Source organism: Asparagus officinalis, chromosome 4 (assembly GCF_001876935.1).
Source record: "Asparagus officinalis chromosome 4, Aspof.V1, whole genome shotgun sequence".
Taxonomy (NCBI): Eukaryota; Viridiplantae; Streptophyta; class Magnoliopsida; order Asparagales; family Asparagaceae; genus Asparagus; species Asparagus officinalis.
The window spans coordinates 56,016,022-56,040,572 of NC_033797.1; the positions used below are offsets into that span (position 1 = coordinate 56,016,022).

General features: G+C 34.5%; 1 protein-coding gene across 1 annotated transcript; it reads right to left on the reverse strand.

The window, feature by feature from the left end:
* LOC109837485 (cell division cycle protein 48 homolog) lies at window positions 3,586-23,259 on the reverse strand. Its single transcript, XM_020405744.1, has 4 exons — window positions 23,127-23,259; window positions 22,878-23,043; window positions 21,489-21,716; window positions 3,586-4,293 (listed from the first exon to the last, which is right to left on the reverse strand). The coding sequence occupies exons 1-3, from the start codon at window positions 23,159-23,161 to the stop codon at window positions 21,645-21,647; spliced, it is 273 nt and encodes a 90-aa protein (XP_020261333.1). The 5' UTR covers window positions 23,162-23,259; the 3' UTR covers window positions 3,586-4,293; window positions 21,489-21,644.

The following is a 24,551-nucleotide window of genomic DNA, read 5'->3' on the forward strand; positions in this document are numbered from 1 at the left end:
ATAATTTCATTTAGGGGTTGTTTGGTTGGTTTCCTAAAAATCAAGAAAATAAAAAGGGTACATGGAAATTAATAAAAAATTATTTTCATCCATTTCTAATTCTAAAACTCACCATAACATCCAATAAAATATTATTTTCATCTCATAACTCATCTTATATCATCTCCTAAAAATAAACCAAACACAAGAAACGAGTCATATCATCCAACGTCATCTCATCTCCATTACATCTCATCTTTAAAAATCACTCACGTCATCCAATAATATGGTGACAACTCATCTCATCTCATTAACATTTCATTTCCACCTATTTCCTCCAAAAAAAGCTAGGAAATCGATTTCTTTAAGTGTGGGTCAAATCATCCAATAATATAATGAGAACTCATCTTATCTCATCTATTTTCTTATTTTTATGAATGAACCAAACAAAAGAAAAAACCTATTATAGGAAATAAGTTTCTTATAATTTATTTTCTTATATTTTTTAGCCAACCAAACAACCTCAAAACAAATTTTCTTAAAAAATCACACACATCATCCAATAATAATGTGACAACTCATCTATCATCATTTGATTTCCTTCTTTTTTTAGCCAACCAAACAATCTCAAAACAATTTTTCTTAAAATAGATTTTGTTTATTCTTTGATTTCCCTCTCTTTTTAGGTAGACAAACAGCCCCTTAAAAAAATTAGTGGGGAGAGAATAAAAAATTAAAGGATTACGATAAAAGTTTTTATACATGGAACTTATCAGATTGGGATCATCTACTAATGAGAAGGTTCCTAATATCTCCTAGTGAGATCTTGACCTTTGATTTATCAATTAAAGATCAAGATCTCCTCATGAGCAAAAGTAGGAGGATGATAAGGATAAGATCTTAACCTTTGATTAATAAATTAAAAACTAACATCTTTTTATTAGGAGATATTATGAACATTATGCATTAGTAGAGGCTCCCAGTAAGAACTTATCCGTGTAATTTGGCAATCCCCACAAAGTTGTGCCGGAACGTGGTAACCTTTCACCCTAGCTTTTTCCGTACTTTGTTGGGGCTCAGCTGCTAGTAAATAGTCGACACGTGTAAGGCAATGTAGAGCACGTGTGGGGACTGACAGTTCAGAATGATGGCGTTCCGTTGTCCCGTCAAAAAGTAAATTCAGGTGCCCCTCCAGACAAGGACAGGCCTTGTCAAACGTCACCCCCACCACCCTTTCACATCGCACGTGGGGAGCTCTGCACTCACCCGCACGTGTGGGTCCGCATGGTCGTCCTTTTTTTTTTTTTGAATTTATTTTTTACTGAGTAACTAAGCTTTGGCGCTTGGTAAAATTGGAAACAAATCTCATCACAGTTGGAAAAAGAGGGAGGCTGCCATTTGGGTGTTAAGGACGAAAGGCCAGGTGCATGATATGACAGTGATCAATTCTTGCATTCTCATTTACTTCACTGAGAGGGGCTTCTCTTTTTGGCTCAGATGCATTTATGCGGTGTTTATGTGCTTGGCTCTTCTTGATTATTTTTGTGGTGTTTGATGTGAGCTAGCTACTTTACGTACATTGAGCGTTGGTTGATGCACAACAACTTTTAGGGGTTGTTTGGTTCGATCAAATTCTTAGGAATCTTACAGTTTTTTAATAAAAAGTAGGTTTTTTGATATTATAGGATTTCAAAATTGCTATTTGGTTCAACTTTTTTTTAAGAATACATTTCTTAAATGCTGACATGGCAGCCCAATTTATAGAAAACTCAATTCCTCTTTTTTAGCTCGGAAATGGGCTAGAAAGTAGGGCTGAGCATGGTTCGGTCCAAACCGAAAAAAACCGACCGAACCGACCCGAACCGACCCGAAAAAATTGGTTTTATGAGTAGGGCGGTTCGGGTCGGTTTGAAAACTTTTTAACCCGAACCGACCCGGATATAGTGCAATATTCTGATCTCAAACCCTACCCGACCCGTCCCCAAAGAGTCAAAGAATGAACCCTAAACTCATTTTCTAAATCATTATGGGTTGAAAATAATATCATTATATCAGTGTTTAATGCTCCATAATCTCCTACTTTGTTGATATCTTTTTTTTCTTTAACACAATTTGTTGTTTGATAAGAAGTTTGATGAAGTTAAAACCGAACAAACCGAACCGAACCACACCGAACCGACTTGCAACAGTTTGGTTCGGTTTTGAATTATAGGCGGTTCGGTTCGGTTGTTCAAATTATGGTAAAAACCGAATCGAACCGACTGTTGCACACCCCTACTAGAAAGCTGACAACCATGTGACAACTCATCATTTCATCTCACAACTCCCTAAATTATTTGATAATGAAACAAACATGAGTTTTCGATATGCTTTCATATTCTTCACTTTATCATTCCATATCAAACACAAGTTATGAATTCCTTTGATATCGGATTTTTTTTTGGAAATGGTTATTTGCCTTGGAATTCATTTCCATAATTTTATGGAAATGAACCAAACAACCCCTTAGACCATCTTCAACCCAAAAACTCAAAATGGTGTAGTTTTTACACCAAGTTGGTATAGTTTTTACACTAAATCACTATTCCATCTCCAACCATTACACCAAATTTTACACCAAAAAGAATATTCATTTTATTTACAAACTATAAAATGGGATATAGTTGGAATATTTGATTTGTTATAACAAACTATAAGGGCAAACTTGGGAAAAACCAAAATCTCCATATCTACAGTGCTGCGTCAAATCTGGCGCAACACTGTAGCACCTCATCAAAATGGCGCTGAATTTGCAGTCCGGTTGGAGGAAGATTTGGTGCAGTTTTTGCTCCATTTTGGATTTTTTATGATAATTAGAAATGAATATCATATATAATTAATAAAAAGATTCAAATCCACAATATCCACAGAAGAGGAAATGGTATCACCATTTAATTATTACTTCTCAAATTTATTATGATAATTAGAATTAGATCAAAATAATAATAAAAAAGTATAATCTATATATGTACAAAACGAATGATTTATGTATAACTACAGTGCAACACAATTCAAGTGGTAGTGGATTATATACTAAAAAGTTGAATGTAATGTTTTTTCTCAAAGGCATTCATCATAAGTTTTGTAATATTTTTCCATTTTCACTCTGTTTTCACCTAATATAGGGATAATAAGTTTAGTTTTTTGAACAATATGTTTGCGTTTAGGCCTATTTATAATCACGAGATGAAAAGTAAGTAAAAGCATTATGAGAAAATAATGATGAATGAGCAACTTCTTTTGCGAACTAAGCTCATCAAGACAAGTGGTGAGTTTTTTCCCCCCCTCACTAGATACGATTGCGCAGCTGACTTTACCGCTCCTATTTCTGAATGCTTAATATCGCTAAAGAAGCTGGCAGTTTTATATTCAGTACCTAATACCATTATTCATTGCATAAATCATCCCCGTCCGTGCAACTAGCTGAAAGCGTGAGCACTAACCTCGCCCAGTTTATGGCCCTCTTGGTCTTTAGCCCATGAGGCTGAGTAGTCCAAACAAAGCCCATGCTTCCAAAAGCGAGAAAAGCAAAGAAATCCGACAACAAAAAAAGCGGAAGCTTCGAGATAATAAGTAAAATCAGTCCCCGATATATTAAAAAAAAATTCCTGAAATCGCTCCGGCCTTTGATGGGCGTTATAGCAGACAGTTTTATTAAACATCTTTCTGGATGTAAACAAGCTCCATTGCAAAAACAGTATAGTTTCCCTTTCAAATAGATACTCAGGGAGAAAATTGAGCGGGGTTGGAATTTGCTAAATAAACACAAGCAGCACAGCAATCGCAGAGAGTTCGTTGAGAAAAGAATGGGAGAGAGCAGCAGATAAAAGCCGGACGCTTTTACATGAACCAAAGACCAACTGTAACGATGATGAAGCATAACAGAATGACGGAAAGCATCAGATCACTTTGACGACTGAAGACAGCGACGCAGTAGCCGAATATATTGCTAACTAACCTGTGGAACCTGGTCAATTATTTTCACGGAAACTAGAGATTGAACTCTCACAAGCAGCAAACATAACGCGCAACAAGATACGCACAGCTGCAGACTCTGACCGCTCCGAGAAGCGGAATTCGCTTCCGAAACCCCTCCACTGCTGCAACGTCTGGGCGAAAGCCTGGTACTTACGGATGTCAGCATCACTCACGCTTCTCCGAGCAAAACTACATCGACTCTTCAAAGTGAGCAGCCTTTATCTCTGCAGCCTCATCCACCTCATCTTCTTCCATAGCTTCAGGATTCCCACCTCTTCTCCTCTCCCTTTCAATGTCCTGCCAATAAACAGTTCATAGAAGCGGTAAGATACCAAAATTGCACAGAACACTTCTATAGTCACAGCTTTCTCAATATGAGAAGTTGCATATGTTGTGAAGGTACGTATGAAGGACATCTACAGAATGAAATAAGCAGAATAAGCTTCCTTCAAGAATAAAAAAACACCTTCCCTTCCAGTCATAAAGGCTCCTAAAATAATTGCTCCTAAAATAATGGATTCAAACTACAGATTTTGGTGTGGGTTTGGGCCAATTTCTGCTGAGCTTCCCATGAGAGTCTATAGTCAATACAGCAGAGTTTAAGAAATGTGATCATCTATGTAATGACACATAATGATGCTAAATAACAGAAAGTTGCCCTTGAAGAAACTGCTCAAATCTTTGACAGTAAGAATGTAACATGAGCCGGAATTGATATAGATAGAGACGCCATTGTAGACTATGATCAACAAAAAGTAAAGTGTTTGACTGGTTAATCTGATCGACTGATACCACTTTGTAACGTCCCTCAGAGAGGTACATAAAAATTTGGGCAAGACCTGTCTGTAATAAGAAGGGTCGACTTGCTTAATCTTTATGTACATCACAATATATATACTGAAGGGCGAAAAAATAAAACAGTAGGCATGTATATGCAATACTCAGGATCACAAGGTTGATAGCATAGGAATACCAACATAGAAGAAAACTACGGGAACTACAAAATATTACAATAATGATAATAGCCACAAACATTAGTACATGTTTGAAAAGTCGAAAGTACTACAAAAGTGCATATAAATTAACTCCTACTAAGATTTTCCTCCGAAGCTAATCTTCAAATTTGGGGTCTGCAATCCCCTTACCTTTGCTGATGGTATGACCTGCGAATGGATATAGTATGACCTACGAATGGATATAGAAACAATAGGGGTGAGTCTAATGCTCAATTGGTAACCATAAAATTTCAGGTACAACATAAGGGGATGAATGAAAAGGATGGATATAGATATTCGAACTTGAACAAAGGGATCTCAACGTTAAGTTGTCATACTTATATCAAGATCATTGATCAAAATGAAATAACATGTAATGAATAATCAATGCCTAATATTCAGGATTCCAAACTCCACAATCATGGGATAATTAATAAACTGCGCATGCCTTTATACACCCACCTGTGAGTGTCCTCACACAGAGCATTGTCCCTACCAGGACCCATTACTATTACCAACAACCGGTGAAGCTTACTTCACACAGGTCATAATCCATGAATATAGACTATCAATCATCAACAAAGAGATGAATACTATCATTATCAATAGTCAAATCATCGAAGCAAGTCGAATTGTTGCAATATAATCGTTCAGGGATATCGAAGGTATAAAACTGAAATAAACAACTTTAAGATAACAATGGTTAAGTAATCAACAAAGAGCTTACACATGAAGTGAATCAAATAGGAATATTACGAAAGTGATAAGATATATAATTTAGTATGGGAAACTAACTCGCAGGAATTTCAAGAAGTAATCAATCGAACTTTCAAAGACATGAGAGGAGACAATGAAAAGTTACCTACTGATTATGCCGGGATCCTCTCGGCCAACGAATAAATCCAAGAGTCGCTGTCCTATATACATGTATACCCACATGAGATTCTAAACACTGTCTTTTATAATTTTTCTAACTTAAAACTTATATCATGGTATAAGCGACACTCTAGATGTTTACATCCAATATCCCTAACATGCACAGCAACACAAGTAGTGTACATGTAACAGATTTAGGCGAATGGATGGTATAACAATTAATGTCCAAAATGCATGAAACTAGTTCCAAATGACTCCATTATGGGTCTAATTTTAGAATATAAAAATTTTACATCAATGCATGTTAGGAATCTTGACCCCAAGATTAGTTTGTTTTGATGATAACAAATATTATATATTGCGTGTATTATGTGCTAATATTTGTTTTGCAATATCAGAGCTAAATCAATAATTATATTCAAAGAGATACTCAAGACATAGATGAGTTCAAGACAAAATGAAGCAAAGAAGATATACTTTATTGTCAAAATATAGTTTTACATTTTTCTTGCTTAGAAATGTGTACAAGCATTGATCACTCACATACATGCACACACATAGTGTTAGAATAAACTAACACATGCTTAGTGTGTTGATTAACAATGAAAATCCCCTATGTTAACCATTAGAATTAATAGATATTGAGTGAGACTTAAAACATATCATATAGCTCATATTTACCCCCTTAATAGTCGACTAATAGCATGAGTAGTCAACTACAACAAACACAGACAGAATATCAATTTCTGTGTCATTACAATCTAGTCAACTACTAGGCATTATAGTTGACTAATAAGAGTTGAATCAGAATTCCAGACTTTCTGTTTTTACAGAGTAGTCGACTAAGGAATATAGTAGTCGACTACTAAGGAATTATATGACTACACATAGTCTGTTTGAACTCAGAGTAGTCGACTAATAAGACTTGTAGTCGACTACTCAGACAGATTTTCTGACTATTTGATATTTGAATAAGTGACTGTTTGTAGTCGTTTTTGGACGTTTCTTAGGTTTGAAAACTTGTCATTTCAGATGCTATAAATAGGTTAACATGTCAGAAAACAATTACCAAGACTTGCACTTACAAAATTCATATATTGTGCAAATTAACTCTCAAAACTTTTAGTTTTTCAATCTGTTTTTCCAGAAAAGAGAGTTTCTGATATTGCATTTGTTCCATTCATTCTTAGAGCTTGTTTAGGCAAATTCAGATAATTAAAAAGATTGATAAGCCACTGTTACACGTTCACAACATATTTAAGGCTTATAGGATTGGAATTGTACATTACTTCAAAGAAAGATTCTCTCGGTTTGTGAAAGGGGTTGATCTCTTGATATAGAGGTCGGTTTACAATTGGCATGGTATTGTCAATTGGGTTTGCATTTTGCATGATCTTGTAAATTGGTCAGGTTTGCTGATTGATTTTGTAATGTTTCAAAATCATAGTGGAACTCTCAAGCGGAATTTGCTTGGGGACTGGATGTACACCAGGGAGGTGGAACCAGTATACGTGCCCGTGTTTGTGATGTTTATTTTCTGAGATTATCATTCTTTATTTATAATCTATTTTGCAAACTCACCCTCTAGTGTTTAAGTGTAAAGCTTCCGCGGATTTTTATAAGAACACACTCTATTTTTAAGGGTGACGATCCTATACTTGGTATAATATAAGCAAGTCATACCCTACAAATTGGTATCAAGGTGAAAGATGACATCATCAAGTACATCAACTAATTCACAATTCAAAGAGGGATATTCCACACAGCGACCACATTTCTTTGACGACACAAATTACAACTAGTGGAAGTGTCGGATTAAGATCTACCTCCAATCTCTTGGCTATGACTTATGGAACATCGTAGAGACTGAAATCACAAAGCCAACGACTCCATACACTGAATGGACGGTTGTTCAAAGAACAAACATAAATCTGGACTCTAAGGCAATAAATGTACTGTTTTGTGCCTTGGATAAGAACGAGTTCAATCGCGTGTCTACTTGTAATTCAGCCCATCAAATTTGGCATACATTAGAGGTAGCACACGAAGGTACAAATAAAGTTAAAGAGTCTAAAATCTCTGTTCTTGTGCACATGTTTGAGTTATTCAAAATGAAAGAACATGAGACAATCACTAAAATGATCACAAGATTCACCGACATCACCAACTCTCTAATTGGTCTTGGAAAAGAATACACATAATTAGAGATGGTGAGAAAAGTTCTTCGTGCACTTACACCGGAATGGGAGAAAAAGACGACCGCAATTGAAGAAGCCAATGATCTCTCAACACTTACCCTAGAAAATCTTGTTGGGAATTTAATGGCATATGAAGTACAACTTCAAGATAGAAGGGAGAGAGAATAACCAGAGAAGAAAATCATTGCTCTAAATGCATCTTCTGACAGCAATGAATCGTATGAAGATGATGAAGATATTGATGCTCTCTCAAGAAAATTCAAAAAGTTCCTTATCCAAAGTAAGTATAAAAAGGTTACAGATACTAACAATAATTTTATTTGTTATGGATGTAATAAGCCAGGACACATGAAGAAGGATTGTCCTCTTCAAAAGTCAAAATCTAAGTCTACAAACTTTAACAAGTCACAAAATAAGAAGAAAAAGGCTTTGACAATGGCATGGGATGATAGTTCTTCCGAAGAAGAAGAAGAAGAATAAAAAGAGGAATCCGCTCACTTGTGTTTTATGGCACAAGAAGATGAGGTATGTGATAATTTTAATAATGATGAATTATTAGAAGCATTCAATGAACTTTATGTTAAATATAAGTATTTATAAGTTATTGAAAACTGAAAATGAAAATTTAAACTTACAATTAGTAACTTTAAATTCTTCACAAGTTGAAAATTTGAATGAACTAAATAATAATTTATTTTCTAAAATTAAATTATTGACTAATGATAATATTTATCTAAAATCTGAATGTGATAAATTAATAACTCGTATTTCAGATTTAGATAAAGAAATGTGTTCTCTTAAACTCAAATATGAAGAGTTATTTTTTAATGTGAACAAATTCAACAAAGAAAAAGAAGACTTGACTAATTTATTATCTTTTCAAAAGTCTTCTAATTAAAAGTTTGAATTAGGATATGTTCACAAGAAAAATGAATATGTTAATAGAACATATTTTGCATCATCTCATAAAGTATCTTTGTATAAGAAATTTATGTACATTTGGGTACCTAAAGATACTTGTTTAAATGGAAGAGATGATTATATTTCAAGTTTTAAGAAAAATATATGCAATTCAAAGAATTATAATTATGTTAATAGATGAAAACTAAATTCCAAGTGGATTTGGGTTCCTAAGGGCTAATCCTAATGATATAATATAAAAAGGGTATCAAAGTGCTTAATGTTTTTATTAAGGTACCCGGTAAAGAAAAATAAATTTAACTAGAATTATGTTTATTTCTTTTTGCTAATGACAAAGGGGAGTTATACAGAAAATTTTAAATTTCAAAATTTTTTACTAATGCTTTGATGCAGGGGGAGTAAAAGATTTTATCTAATGATTTCATGCAAGGGGATTAAAATTTTTTATATATATATATATATATATATATATAGAGGGAGAATGTTAGGAATCTTGACCCCAAGATTAGTTTGTTTTGATGATAACAAATATTATATGTTGCGTGTATTATGTGCTAATATTTATTTTGCAGTATCAGAGCTAAATCAATAATTACATTCAAAGAGATACTTAACACATAGATGAGTTCAAGACAAAATGAAGCAAAGAAGAAAATATACTTTATTGTCAAAATATAATTTTACATTTTTCTTGCTTAGAAATGTGTACAAGCCTTGATCACTCACACACATGCACACACAGTGTTAGAACACACTAACACATGCTTAGTGTGTTGGTTAACAATGAAAATCCCCTATGTTAACCATTAGAATTAATAGATATTGAGTGAGACTTAAAACATATCATATAGCTCATATCTACCCCTTAATAGTCGACTAATAGCATGAGTAGTCGACTACAACAAACACAGACAGAATATCAATTTCTGTGTTATTACAATCTAGTCAACTACTAGGCATTATAGTTGACTAATAAGAGTGGAATCAGAATTCCAGACTTTCTGTTTATACAGAGTAGTCGACTAATGAATATAGTAGTCGACTACTAAGGAATTATTTGACTACACATAGTCTGTTTGAATTCAGAGTAGTCGACTAATAAGACTTATAGTCGACTACTCAGACAATTTTTTTGACTATTTGACATTTGAATAAGTGACTGTTTGTAGCCGTTTTTGAACGTTTCTTAGGTTTGAAAACTTGTCATTTTAGATGCTATAAAAATGTTAACATGTCAGAAAACAATTACCAAGACTTGCACTTGTAAAATTCATATATTGTGCAAATTAACTCTCTATAAACTTTTAGTTTTTCAATCTGTTTTTTCAGAAAAGAAAGTTTCTGATATTGCATTTGTTCCATTCATTCTTAGAGCTTGTTTAGGCAATATTTAGAGAATTAAAAATATTGATAAGCCACTGTTACACGTTCACAACATATTCAAGGCTCATAGGATTGGAATTGTACATTGCTTCAAAGGAAGATTCTCTCGGTTTGTGAGAGGGGTTGATCTCTTGGTATAGAGGTCGGTTTATAATTGACATAGTGTTGTTAGTTGGGTTTGCAATTTGCATGGTCTTGCAAATTGGTCAGGTTTGTTGTTTGATTTTGTAAGGTTTTAAAATCATAGTGTAACTCTCAAACGGAATTTGCTTGGGGACTGGATGTACACCAGAGAGGTGAAACCAGTATACATGCCCGTATTTGTGATGTTCATTTTCTGAGATTGCCATTTTTCTTTGTAATTTAAAATCTACTTTACTGTTTAAGTGCAAAGCTTCCGTAGATTTTTATAAGAACGCTTTCTATTCTTAAGGGTAACGATCCTACACTTGATATATATAAGCAAGTCATACCCTACAATGCATGGTGTATAGTAATAGTTATGCTCTCAGTAAACAACACCTATCAAAACTGTAGTAGAAAAACAGAGACTACTATTTGGAATGAATAATTCTTTTCGGGTACTTAACACTATACAAATGAGCTCATATTTGGTATATAAGTAATATGATGGATTAGATTCCAAGTTCCATAAGTTTAATCAAATTTTTATTTTTATAATGCATGTTAAATGCAAAATAACACAAGGGGGGAAGATTGGAATCGCCAGTACATTTACTAGTTATTAGAACTATGCTTAGACTTACCAAACGTTATTCAAATTAATTCAAACTTACATCAACAGAAAGACAATTGAGTCTAGTATTAAGAACAGAAAGAATTTCATGCATGTATGGTATATATTGAGATTTATGCTCTTTACAATGGACATAGCTCAGGCAGACTATTTCAGACACATGCACTGATTTCAACCATAGTTTCAAACTAGTAAATAGTCTTAGAATTAAACAAACAATGTCTCAAATGAAAGCCACAGAAGTATAGTTTCTAGAACAGAATGAATGAATTTCTGCATTTGAATATATACAAAGAAAGTTATGATCTTTTTATTGGTAGGGTATCCTGTTGGAAATTTCTGCACGAAATTCTATTTCAAAATATTGACATGCAAGCCCTAAAATGTTACATGCACGACCAAAACCAAATTAAATCTTATAATCTCAGTCTACTATCCTAAATAACAACATGCAAAAGAGAATTATACCTAGGATTGAGATTTGCTCCACTTCCTTCTCCAAAATCCTCAACTAACTCATTTCTCTTCTCCTTCTTCAATGTTTGGAGCTTATGGAATCTATTTATTTTTCTTCTTCTTCTTCTTCTTTTTTACAAGAGGAAAGGGGTTGGGGTTTGGTCGGCCAAAGGACAGGGATAATGGTATATAGACTTTTTTTTTAGAATGCAAAATGAGAGGAGGGGTGCACATATATATAAGGTCATGTGAAGAGGAATCTTCAATTTGGCCAAACTTAAGGGTTTTTGTGCAAATTTCACACACTAGCATGGCTGAATAAATTAAATAATTATGTTAATTAGAGAGTTTAAATTAGGTATTTAACAAATGAGTTATCTCTAATTAAAGTTTAAAGCATGGTTTATTTAGGTTTACATGCTAAGTTTGTATGCATGCTATAACTTCGTTAACTAAATCATAATATGAAAATTAGCTAAGTTAAAATCATCATGCTAAAAGATTATATGGGATATAAAAAGGAATGATTTACTAATTTATAGGTCGGTATCGGTAACAGTATCCGATCATCAGAAGGAAAAAAATAGTGTTACATACTTCCCCCTTAAGGAAATTTTGTCCCCGAAATTTTTACGTACCCTCAAAATAAATGTGGATATACTTTTCGCATCTCAAATTCTAGTTCCCATGTTGCCTCCTCAACACCTCGATTATTCTATAAAACTTTAACTAGCAATATGGACTTGTTCTCAGTTGCTTCTCCTTAAAGCCTAGCACTCGAACTGATCGTTCTTCATAAGATAGACCCTCTCGCAGGGGGAAGGCTTGGTGCGAAATAATGTGTCATGGGTCTGGTACGTACTTCTTCAGGTTCGATAAGTGGAACACATTATGAATCTTTTTTCAATTCTGAGGGCAAGGCTAGCCGGTAGGCCACAAGTCTGATCTTCTCCAAGATTCCGAATGGTCCGAGGTATCTCAGACGGAGTTTAAATTTCTTACCACCTCTTGATATTTCTTTCATTGGTGTAGCCTTCAGAAACACATGATCACCAACCTGGAATTCTAGGTCCTCGCGTCGTCGATCTGCATAGCTCTTTTGCCTACTTTGTGCCGTCTGCATATGTTGCAGATGGTTTGGATCTTCTCAGTCGTCTCTTGGATTACGTCTGGTCCAAGTAATCGACGGCCACCGGTCTCTTCCCAACAGATAGGAGATCTGCATCACATCCCATATAGGGCTTCATAAGATGCCATGCCAATGCTAGAATGAAAGCTATTGTTGTAGGCGAACTCTACTAGCGACAAGTGCGTAGCCCAATTGCCTCCAAAATCTAAGGTGCAAGCTCTCAACATGTCCTCCAAAGTTGTATCGTTCTCTCGGATTGTCCATCAGTCTGAGGATGTGCTGAAGTGCTGAACTTCAGTCCAGTCCCTAAAACTCGATGTAGACTCTTTAACCTTTGTAACGCCCCTCAGAGATGTACATAAAATTTGGGCATGACCTATCTGTAATAAGAAGGGTCGACCTACTAAATCTTTATACACATCACAATATAGATATACTGAAGGGCAAAAAATAAAACAGTGGAGATGTATATGCAATACTCAGGATCACGAGATTAACAGCAGAGTCCATAGAATACCAAAGGGACTTAGGGATGATTCGAGTTGGTGTCAAACACCAACCATGGAGAGATTATATTTCCCTGACATTCTTGTAATATCTAGATTTCTATTAGATTGGTTTTTTACCCTTGAATGATGATAGATGACTTTCAATAGGAATGGCAGATTCCAATTTTGAGTGTTTATGGGATGGAAGGATCCATTAGCAGCAGGGATGTGTGGTGAACACGTTCAGAGGATTAGGAGACACTACAAGAAATCCTGTATTTAACGACCAAAATTAGTGAAGGGACTAGTTGACCGTCATTAATGTGCATGTAATAACGACGGGTTTTAAAGCCTTCGTCGAGTGATTACAAATATTAGTAGAAAGATGTGAGATGGGATAACGGCTTTCCAATCCCTTCGTTAATTTGATCCTAATATCGTCGTTATTGGGTCTCCTTAAAGATGAAGGGGTTCATTACCTTCATTGATGCTATTCCTAATCATAATAGGACTTATAGATTAACCTATTACTATTAATTAACAAAACCCACAACCAAAATCCCCAAAGCCCCGAGTACAACCCGAAACCTGAAATTAAACCCTGGAAAAAATTTGATTTTGGTTATAAATTTAATCCTGCAAAACTAATACCATCGTTACTATAAATTAAACCCTGCAAAATTTAACCTATTACTAATAATCGCCGCCTCCATATTAATTAAACCCTAAATTAAAAAAAATCCCCAAACTCAGCGCCGCTGTCAGCTTCGTCTTGCTAATAACCGCCGTCACCTTCATCGTGTTAATCATCTGAGTGTCGCCGCTGCTCCAGCGTCCCCGACCCAACGTCTCTCGCCGCCCCAGCGTCGCCGGAGTTCCCAGAGCCGACGAGCTTCGGAGGACTCTTCTTCCTTTGGCTAGAGAGAAAGCTCTCCTTGACAGCAGGGACCGGGCTAGGATTCTCAAGGTGAGACTGCGATTTTTTAGGATTTTGGTTATCGTAGGGGCTTTTGAGATTGTGGCTAGGGCTTTTGATAAAAGCTGAGAAATTTGGATTTGGGACTTTTGATATCATGCTGTGTTATGTGCTTTAGATGGTGGGACTTTGGTACGTTTTGATTTAATGTGTTTCTTGTCTGTGATGGTCTAGATTTTTAATACAGGGAGCTTTGATTAAGTAGAAAAGCCTGAATACTAATCCAAAAATCACCGAAGACAAACAAAAAGATTTGATGGAAGTTATAGACTATTTACAGACATTCAGTAACCCTCCAAAGAACCTAATTCTACCATAGTCCTTAAGGAGTTCACTAGGGGCATAGTATCGCCAATGTCATAGTATTGACATATCATTTTAAGGCCACTAGAGAGATTTGTGGCAAATGCACTGTCGATAGATGTGTCCTATGCTTTCTTTAGTACACGATTTCCTTACCATTAATCATCTTTGACAGTGGCGTATAGAATGTTATAAAGTCGAGCAAGTGATTGTGGTAGCAAAAGAAAGGAGAAGCGGTCAAGAGGATTGCAGCTTATGTGAATAAAAAACCATTCATGCTGTCTGCCACAATGCACATCCGAAAGCCTTGGCAGATTTATGATTTTATTGATCTGTTGGGTTACCACAGATCTCTCACTCTAATCCTAGAATCGTCAAACCACCGAGAAAAAAGGGGAAAAAAGGAAGAAAAAAAACTCTGGAGTAGCTACAGACTCTAAAGGTCTATTTATAGTCACAGGCACTAGATTAAACTATGTATGTACTGGAACTAAGATAGTGTTCCTTATGCACAGAAATAAATTGATAATTGTGTATGGACTAGGATCAACACTCATAACACATATTTGGAAAGATAGGATGAATACAGACTCTTCACATAAATAGATATTTAATGCATACACAAAAGTGTTGATGCTTGTTTTCTATGATATTTTGATAACCCATGTAGTTTGATCCTGTAATCGCTACATTCTCCGACCGTTATTGTATATTAGGTAGATGGATAAACTACTGCATCTATGTTCCTCACACATTTATCTTCATTTTTGACATTCAAATGATTTTGGTTTACCTTGAGATCTGGTGGAGTTTCCACTCAAATTTTAAGATAGAGAAACTTTGTCTCTCACTTCATTTTGTTGAATTGTGCAATATGCATGTAACAAGTTGGGCTTCTCTATACTATCCCAATGTACTCTTCATCTGATATCCATATTAGTTAAGAAATATGAGCTGATTTTGTTTTGAAATTGCAGGAGCATGGGTTGGGTAGTGACGTTCCTTTGAAAGATCCAAATAGAACCGTCTCCTCCTTTGCTTTGCAAATAAAATATGGGCAGGATACAAGTTTCGAATCCTTTTCATGTGATCCAAATGTTTTACTGGATTTGTCATAAATGGACATCGGTTTCATACAGAAAGTCGAGATAATTGTTTGTCAACTCAAAATAGCGGGGTTGCAGTTGTTGGTGATGCCGAGGACATGGAGCAAAAGAGAGTCAGTAATGAGACACGTGCGCGATTTGTGGAATAAGTGGCGTGATGACATACACAGGAAATATGTAAAAGAAAATTCATTGCAAGTTGCACTTAGAAATAAACCTACAGAAGTGAGTGTTAATGAGTGGGATTGGCTAGTTAAGGAACATTATTTTTCTTCGAAATTTCAGGTATTAATCTCCTAATTTTATTAATTTTGTTTCATGTATATTGTTGGATTGTTGAAATTATCTTTTAATCTTGATGTTTAGAAAGCAATCCAACAAAATACACTTAACAGAGGTAAAAGAAAGATGCTTCACCACACGAGCAGCAAACCCTTTAGACAAATTGCGTGGGAATTGGTATACATTCAAAACTAATTTCCTATTTATTTAAAACTACTTTGTTTTTTAGTTTGATGTCGTACTCATTTTTATTTAATATTTGAATAAGGATGTCAAGTCAGGAAATCCACCTGATGTGATAAAAATATTTCATGAAACTCGAAAGAAAGTTAATGAAACACTAGATACTGGGGATCAAGATAAATATGTAAGTAGAATATGTGTTTAAGTTTGATATTGATGCATTATTTAGTACTAACATATGAATTTAATTTTTATAGGATGAAATTGTTCAAGTTAAACAAGCAAACCCTTCACTTTCTTACGTTGAGATAGTTGAGAAAATCTGGGGGAAGCAATCTCATAGTCACATCACTGTATTTGATGGCGGGAATACTTTGAAAGATTTGAGAGGATCGCTCCCTAATCGATCTGATCTGGAAGCACGGGTTATAGAAGAAAAGAGAGAACCAGATGCTTCAATAACGCTTAGATGAGCAGGAGCAACAACAAAGGATGTCTGAGTTGGAGTCACAAGTGAAAGTTATGCAAGATCTTTTTTTAGGCAATCACCTTCATTGACTCCTCAAACTCGAGAACATGTGCAGGACTAGGTAATTATTTTTTGTAAAATCTTTTATATACTTTTATGATTGACTACTTGCACTAAAAAATATAATTTTTACTTAATAAGATAATATTTGCTTAATTGATATTTCTTAATTATGTTTTTTTTTTTAAATTTCAGGCTATCCATGCAAGATTAGAAGGGGGTAGCTCGAGTCTTCTTTTGATGATGATTAGAGATGAAAGAACGTGTCTTCCCCAAACTTTTATTTTAATTTGTTTTAGATAGTTTCATGTATTTTTCTTTGGAACAATTAGGATATTAACTCTTGTTATTAGTATTTAATATTTGAGGATGGTGGGATTTTATTTATTGATGTTATTAATGAATGGAATTTTTATTTTCCCTCTTATTCATTATTGGGTATTTTTAATATATTTTTGTTGTGAATCTTAGTGTCAAGTTGAGAATAATATGATAGTTGCCTATGAATTAAAAATTATTATTAATGTATATTAGAAATTTGTAGTCTACAATGACGATTTTATAAATCGTATTTTGTTCATCAACGAAGGGAAAGTACTGTCGTTGATGGGTTACTAATTATCCATTATGATGACTTTTACGATGGTATCCAACCGTTATTAATTAGTCTTCAACGATGGGAAAACATCTCCGTAACTAATGGTAACGACGGGAAAATATCCCCGTAACTAATGATAACGACGGGAAAATATCCCGTCACTGATAGTAACGACGGGAAAATATTCCCGTCACTGATGGTAACGACGGTGATAATTACCGTCGTAAATATTAATGACGGTAATATGTTCCGTCGTTATAGACTCTATAACGACGGGTAGTATATCCCTTCGTGACCCTTTAGCGAAGAGGGCTTCAACAACGGGTGACGAAGGGATTTTTCCCCGTCGTTAGCATACAATAACGAAGGTTTTCAGCTCTTTAACGAAGAAAAATCCCTTCGTTAAAGATGTAATTTCTTGTAGTGAGATCAGCTCTAAGGAGACTGATCCGGAGAAGGCATTTGGGGAGAGTGGTGTTGGAATTAAGAATTTTAGAGAGTCTACCTCTTTCATTCATTAACATGGGTTTATATAAGAGTACATATGGGTAATAGGCTAATAGGTTAATGAGCCCTGACCCGATAACCCAAATACTAATTCTAATACTCCCCCTCAAGCTAGAGCATATATATCAACCATGTCCAGCTTGTTACATAGAATGAAAAACACTTTAGATGATGTAGCTTTAGTGAGAATGTCAGCTAACTGTTCTAAAGATGGAGTAAACTGAAGAGAGATCACTTTCTTTTCCCAAGCATCTCTAACAAAATTACAAACAACTTCAATGTGCTTAGTTCTCTCATGAAATACTAGATTCTTTGTAATATAGATAGCGGACTTGTTATCACAATGCATAAGCATAGGTCCAAGCTGAGTAAAACCAAGCTCTGTCAACAGCTTCTGCAACCATATCATCTCACATGCAGTGTGAGCCATAGCTATGTATTCTGCCTCTGCACTAGATCGAGAAACACCATCTGGCCAATTAGAGAGACCCGATGATGTTGCAATGGCCAATTAGAGAGAGGGAGAGAGATGGTGTAGATTCTGTTGTCAAAAAGATTAAAGAATTTGGCACTAGTGTTGATTCTCAATTGCACGGTGCATTAGCGAAGGAGGTTGGGGCTTTGGACAATATTCCCTCATTTTGATGATTGAATTCCACAAGACGCAGGCGGCACCAAAACAAAGGTAGACAGTCAATTGCAGCTTTTCTATGATCTGACCGAGGAGATGATCCGAAAGCTCTGACTAAGATTTCATATTTGGAGATTCAATTATTTATTGTTTAGGGAAATTAGGGGCGTACATAAGTAAGGAAAGGAGAGGAAATTTTTGAGTTATATCTTGATAACTAGTGCGAATTTATTAGGAATAGAGTAATGGTTAAAAACTCTTATTCAGTTGTGATGGAGATGGAATCAAATCTAATCAAATAGAAGGTAGAGAATTCATGGAAGCACATATCATAGGCAAGATATTTATGTAATTATCTATTGATCTATTTGATCTCGACATTCAGGTTCTATCACTTGTTATGTAGGAATTTGAAAGTGATATTTTTCTCAATATTTATCTATATACGATGGACTTGCATTGTAGCTGCTACAGTGTAAGTCCCTTAGTTATAATTATCTAAGTGCGTAGAATAAAGTCTTTGCGTTTTAAACCTAAACTTTTCCCTTTCAAAGTTACTCATGGCCAAGATGCTACATCACTCACATTAAGAAAATAATATAATGTACAGGAAAGTTTTCTATAAGTCCAAGGTTTTACTTCATATATTTTATTATATCTATACACTAAAGACAAATGAGTTGCACTATTAGAATTTTTTATAAACCCAAAGGCTTATCGCAATTTACTTTCAAACCCATCCAATTAAAAGAAATTCTCTTTAAACCCAAAATGTTACTACAATTTATTTTTAAACCCCTAACTTCCAAAATGACTTTTAGACCCAAAATACTATACTGAATTATTTTTAAACTTTGAATTTAAGTATTTTAGTATATGATATAAGTTTGTTATATTTTGTTGTAGCTTGCTATTTTTTGTTGTAAGTTATTAGGTGTACATTGTACTTTTAAATGAGACGCTTTAACTTTATTTTCACACTAAAGTTTGTAGCATCAGCAATTTTCCCATACACTCAAATCAACATAAATCCATTTTGTATTTCAGCATTTTGGCATGTAGTGTAAGTTGTTATATTTTATTTTGACTCGTTATATCTTATTTAAGTTGTTAGGCATACACTATAATCTTAAATTAAATGCTTAAACCATTCTTTTGGATTTTTCACGTCATTCTCACGACATCACAAACTGATGATATTAGCCTATAAACCTAAAGTTCTAAAATTATTTTTAAAACAAAATATTCAACCAAATTATTTTTAAATCCAATTAGTATTTCAGCAGTTTGATATACGGTGTAAGTCATTATATTTTTGTTGTAAAGTTGTTAGCTATGTAGTGTATTTTAAATTCAAATACTTACATGTTTTGGCATTTTCACCACGATACTGCGGCATCACGCGGTTCAATTCCGTTTTTGTGTGTGTATTAAGTTGGGCAAAGCAACTAGAAGTCAAAATGTCCTAGTGGTGAAATAAATAGGCTACAAATTAGAGGTATGGGGTTCACTTCGCTTAGTGCCCAACGTATTGTCTTTTTTTTACCCAAACCCAAAGTTTTAACTAAATTAATTTTTAAACTCACCCACTTCCAAAGTTGGATTTTTTGTCTATAAACACAAAGTGTTATCCCCATTAAATTTAACCCACAAACTTTCAAAGTTATACTAGAAATTTTTTTCTAGAAACCCAAAGGTCGCCCCCAAATTATTTTTGAACCTGCCCATTTCTAAAAAGTCTTCTACCTCTAAACCCATTGTTTTCTCTCTAATTATTTTTATGCCTAACCACTACTAAAAAGTTGTTTTTGTCATCAAATCCAAAGTTTTATCCCTTTTTTGACTATCTACTTCTAAAACCACTACTAGACTTAAAACACCTCATATAATTAATTATAGACCAACTATAATCTTTGAGCTCACCTATTTCCAAGGAGTATTTTGCCAATACACCCAAAATTTTGTCCCCATTTGACTTTAAACCTGCCCACTTCCAAATAGAACTTTTTTGCATACAAACCAAAAAATTTGCCCTCATTTATTTTTAAACCCACCCATTTCCAATATCACTACTAAGCTTAAAAAACTCCAATTTTTTTTCAAAAAACCCACATTTAATTTTAGGGATTTCGTATGCGGTGTAAGTTGATAAAATATTGTAACTTGCTATATTTTTGTTCTAAGTGATTAAGTATGTGGTGTACTTTTATATAAAATATTTAAACTATTATTTTAGTGGCTTTTGCCATATAAATGGTGCATCATCACAAATTGTAGATTGATTTTTTGCTTTCAAACTCAAGGTTTTATTCAAACTTATTTTTAAACTCACTCGCTTCAAAAAAGAGTGATATGTCAATAAACCAACCCTGCTTCATTTTTAAACCCGCTCGCTTCCAAAATCACTCTTAGATCTTAACTAGTTAATCATATTAAATTTTAATTCTCTTCATATTCAGCTGTTTAGATACGGTGTAAGTTGCTATAGCCTAGTGTAATTTGCTATTTTCTTCTCTAAAGAATTAAGTGTCCAATGTATTTTTAAATCAAATGCATAAACCATGATTTATTGTAAAAAAAAAATTTAAAGTGATGCTGCCGCATCGCGCTAGTCAAATTTGCTCGTTTATATCCTAAAATGACAGCTCTTGTATCTAGAATCATAAACAGTCTGGCCCTAACTCTTACATGTAGGTATCCTTCCCTTGGAGAATCAACAAAAAGAACACATAAAAAATAGGAAACAAGAATAAGTGTCATACTAATACGTCAAGCATGTTTATTGTTGATTATTCCTAATAATCCAATTACAACTCGAATAGTCAACCCCCTTACCCACACCAAAATGATAGGCCTCAAAAAAGTAAATGTGGAAAACATTAACAAACAAATGAATCTAATTACAAAAAAAATTGTTTTAACAGTAAGTAAAAAATCATTGACAAATCATCATTGCACATCATTGGCGTATCTTGTAGGTTGTGACTTGTGAGTAAAAGCACTAAACATAATAATATAATGCAATGACAAGCAAGGTGTTACACTAGTGATCATAGAAGCATTCATCTCAAGGGAGACTGTTAGCTTATCATCAACAGCATCAATCACAGACACTAAACAAGAAAAAGGGAAATATATACTCTAAAAGAGTATATTCGAATATTAGAAACTTACGCTTCAAATATGCATCAAATAGGTTCCCAGTGACACCTTCAACAATATCATCAGTTGGCAAAATATGCAATCGCTTCACATACTTAACGTCCTAGCATTGATGGACAGAGAGCACATCCCCAAGCCTCACCCGCAGGTTTGATCTCACCACTTTGTTCATCCTAATCTTGGGTTCTTCACATGTTTCATCAGCAAGTGCAATGCATATGGTATCCCCTTCCTCTTACCCTAAACATGTAACAGAAGATAAACACGATCAAATGAAAACCTAAAGAAACAAAGCAGGCGGGACAATTAACAAATTTCTTAACTCATCCTACTCGTGTAAGCTATAATTGTAGAAACTATAAAGTGAGTGCAATTACATGCATTATATTGATACTAAATCGTTAAGCTCACATTGCATTGAGATATAATACACAGATTATGAATTTCATCAAGGATATAAATCCCAAATAGACAAGGCTTAGTAATACAACCCTAGCACCTATTTTAACACCCTCTTATCCTAAAATTACTCAAGTTTTTGAGGAAAATCATAACGACACCTATCGAATCACTAATCTCACATGGAGTTCATCATGTTCTCTAAACCACATAGATCAAAATTTTAGGTTGTCAATTTGTAGATCCCCTTAAAACAGATATCTTTTATTCTTTCTAACAAACGTTTGCCGAAAGTATAGTGCAATTTATCCCAACGCCTCGTTCGGTACGCGGGAATAGGTGGGAATGGAATGTCATTCAAGCCTACCAAAATGACGCCTTTTAAGAAGCTATAATGCCTGTTCCCACTTCATTGATTCCCACGTAATGTGGAAATGAACAGTCCTGATGAGATGGTACAGAAAAGGTATTTTCACTTAGGTGCTGTTTGGATGGCTAAAAAAACAAGAAATTGTATTTGGTTCACTTCTTAAAACTAAGAAAAGTGATGAGATGAGATGAGTTATCACCGTATTATTGGATGATATTATTGGATGATGTGGCTCATTTTTAAAGAAACTTATTTCATGACTTTTTTAAGGAAATAGATGGAAGTTAATTTTTATTGGTTTCCTTATTCTATTTTTTCTTTGATTTTAGGAAATCAACCAAACAGGGCATTAAGTGGGAATAAAAATTTTGAAATAATGTGTTGTCCACAAAAATAAAAGAATATTGTCATTGCCGCTTCATTCTATAATCTTATCCAAAAGTGAGAATGCTAATGAGCGTTCCATTCCTACACTTAGTAACATTCCATTCCGTACCAAACACGACGTAATTATCTCACTCCCAAAATTCGAAACCCTAATTCTGACATAATCCAAGAAAAACTTAATTAAAAAAACCCCTAACTTCCTCCAAGCCCATCAGCAAACCCTAAACTAAAACAGTATTCGCTACCTTCAAGAGAACCGTATCCCCTCGAAACAGCTGAAGCTTCTCCATTGTATCAGGATACATCGAAACCACCGAATTATCATCACTGACCGCTTCATCGACGACCAATTGATTCGGAGCTTTCTTTCTCTCGAGGATGGCAGTACTGAAGTCCTTCTTCGAAATCTTACTGCAAATAAAACAAGAATAATCAGATCAGAGTCCCGTCATAAAAATCTAATTTTAGAGGGGATAATAGGAAATAGAACTCACGGATCTGAAGAAGATCCTTCTCCTTGAGCAGCCATTGAAGAATTTGATCGAAGAAAAGATCTCGATGTCGGAGAGAGGAGAGAGAGAGAGGGATTACATAGAGGGGGTGAGGATAGGCGAAGCGGGGTGGATTCGCAGTTGAAATCCTGAAACTCGGAAACGGATCCGGTTTATCCAGAACCTTCTATTGATAACCCGACTCCGATCGGAACCGAGTGTTTCGGGCTAAGGGGCTGTTTGGTTGTTGTTGGTAAAGTTGTGTATTTATGACACAACTTGGAAAGTTGTTGTCCACCTCATCAATTTTACTTTTATATATTTTTTTTATTCCATTAGAATCATAAATTGCTTGTTTGGTTTGTAAATATAACTTTAATTGTTTGTTTGGAAAGTGTAAAAAGTGGTCCCTACTCAAATGATCATATTGGTTGGAATTATTTTTTCTTAACTTCAATGTTAGCTTTCTCATAAAATCATGTCTTTTTTTCATGAAATCACTTTACAAGTCACATCATGGTAAAGTTGTGTATTTATGACACAACTTGGAAAGTTGTTGTCCACCTCATCAATTTTACTTTTATATATTTTTTTTATTCCATTAGAATCATAAATTGCTTGTTTGGTTTGTAAATATAACTTTAATTGTTTGTTTGGAAAGTGTAAAAAGTGGTCCCTACTCAAATGATCATATTGGTTGAAATTATTTATTATTATTTTTTCCTGACTTCAATGTCAGCTTTCTCCTAAAATCATGTCTTTTTTTTATGAAATCACTTTACAAGCCACATCAGCATATGAAATTACTTTACACTATTTTCATAACTACAAACAAACAATTGAAAGTGATGAAAGTTAACATTGGGACCCACTTTTTTACACTTTCCATCCATTTACATGGTAAAAACATACAACCAAACAGCCCCTAATTTCACCAACTTGAGGTGTCTCGCAAAGCCTCTATAAACTTTACCTTTTCTTATCTAGTCCTCCTTCCTATAACTTGCAAATAACTAATAATACCTTGAGGTGAAAAACATATATTGGGGAGGGAGGATATTGCATGTAAATAACAAGTGACATGGTTTGAAAAAATTTCACCAAATGATATTTTAGTTATTTCAAGTTATAGGTAGGGAGGCTAGGTAAGATAAGATAAATTTTAGGGGAATTTTATGAGACACACCATAGTTTGGGGGTTATGTGAGATAAGCAAAATTTAGGGGGTGCCGTGCAACAACCCTCAAAGTTCAGAGGGGGTTTTGTGAAATTAACCCCATTTCAACCATCAGAATTTGAACCCTAAAACTGTATTTAAGACCGATTACGATGGGAATGAAAAATAGGCTTAATACTCCATTAAAAAAGGATTTTTTTTCAAAAGAGCCCATTTTGCTAAATAATTAGCAAAACCGACCGTTTTATTAA

Coding starts and splice junctions, on each gene's coding strand:
- LOC109837485 (XM_020405744.1), bottom strand. CDS start 23,161: ATGGCTGCTCAAGGAGAAGGATCTTCTTCAGATCC. Junction 23,044..23,126: donor GAAGGATCTTCTTCAGATCC/GTGAGTTCTATT, acceptor TTTTATTTGCAG/TAAGATTTCGAAGAAGGACT. Junction 21,717..22,877: donor GGGATACGGTTCTCTTGAAG/GTAGCGAATACT, acceptor TTACATGTTTAG/GGTAAGAGGAAGGGGATACC.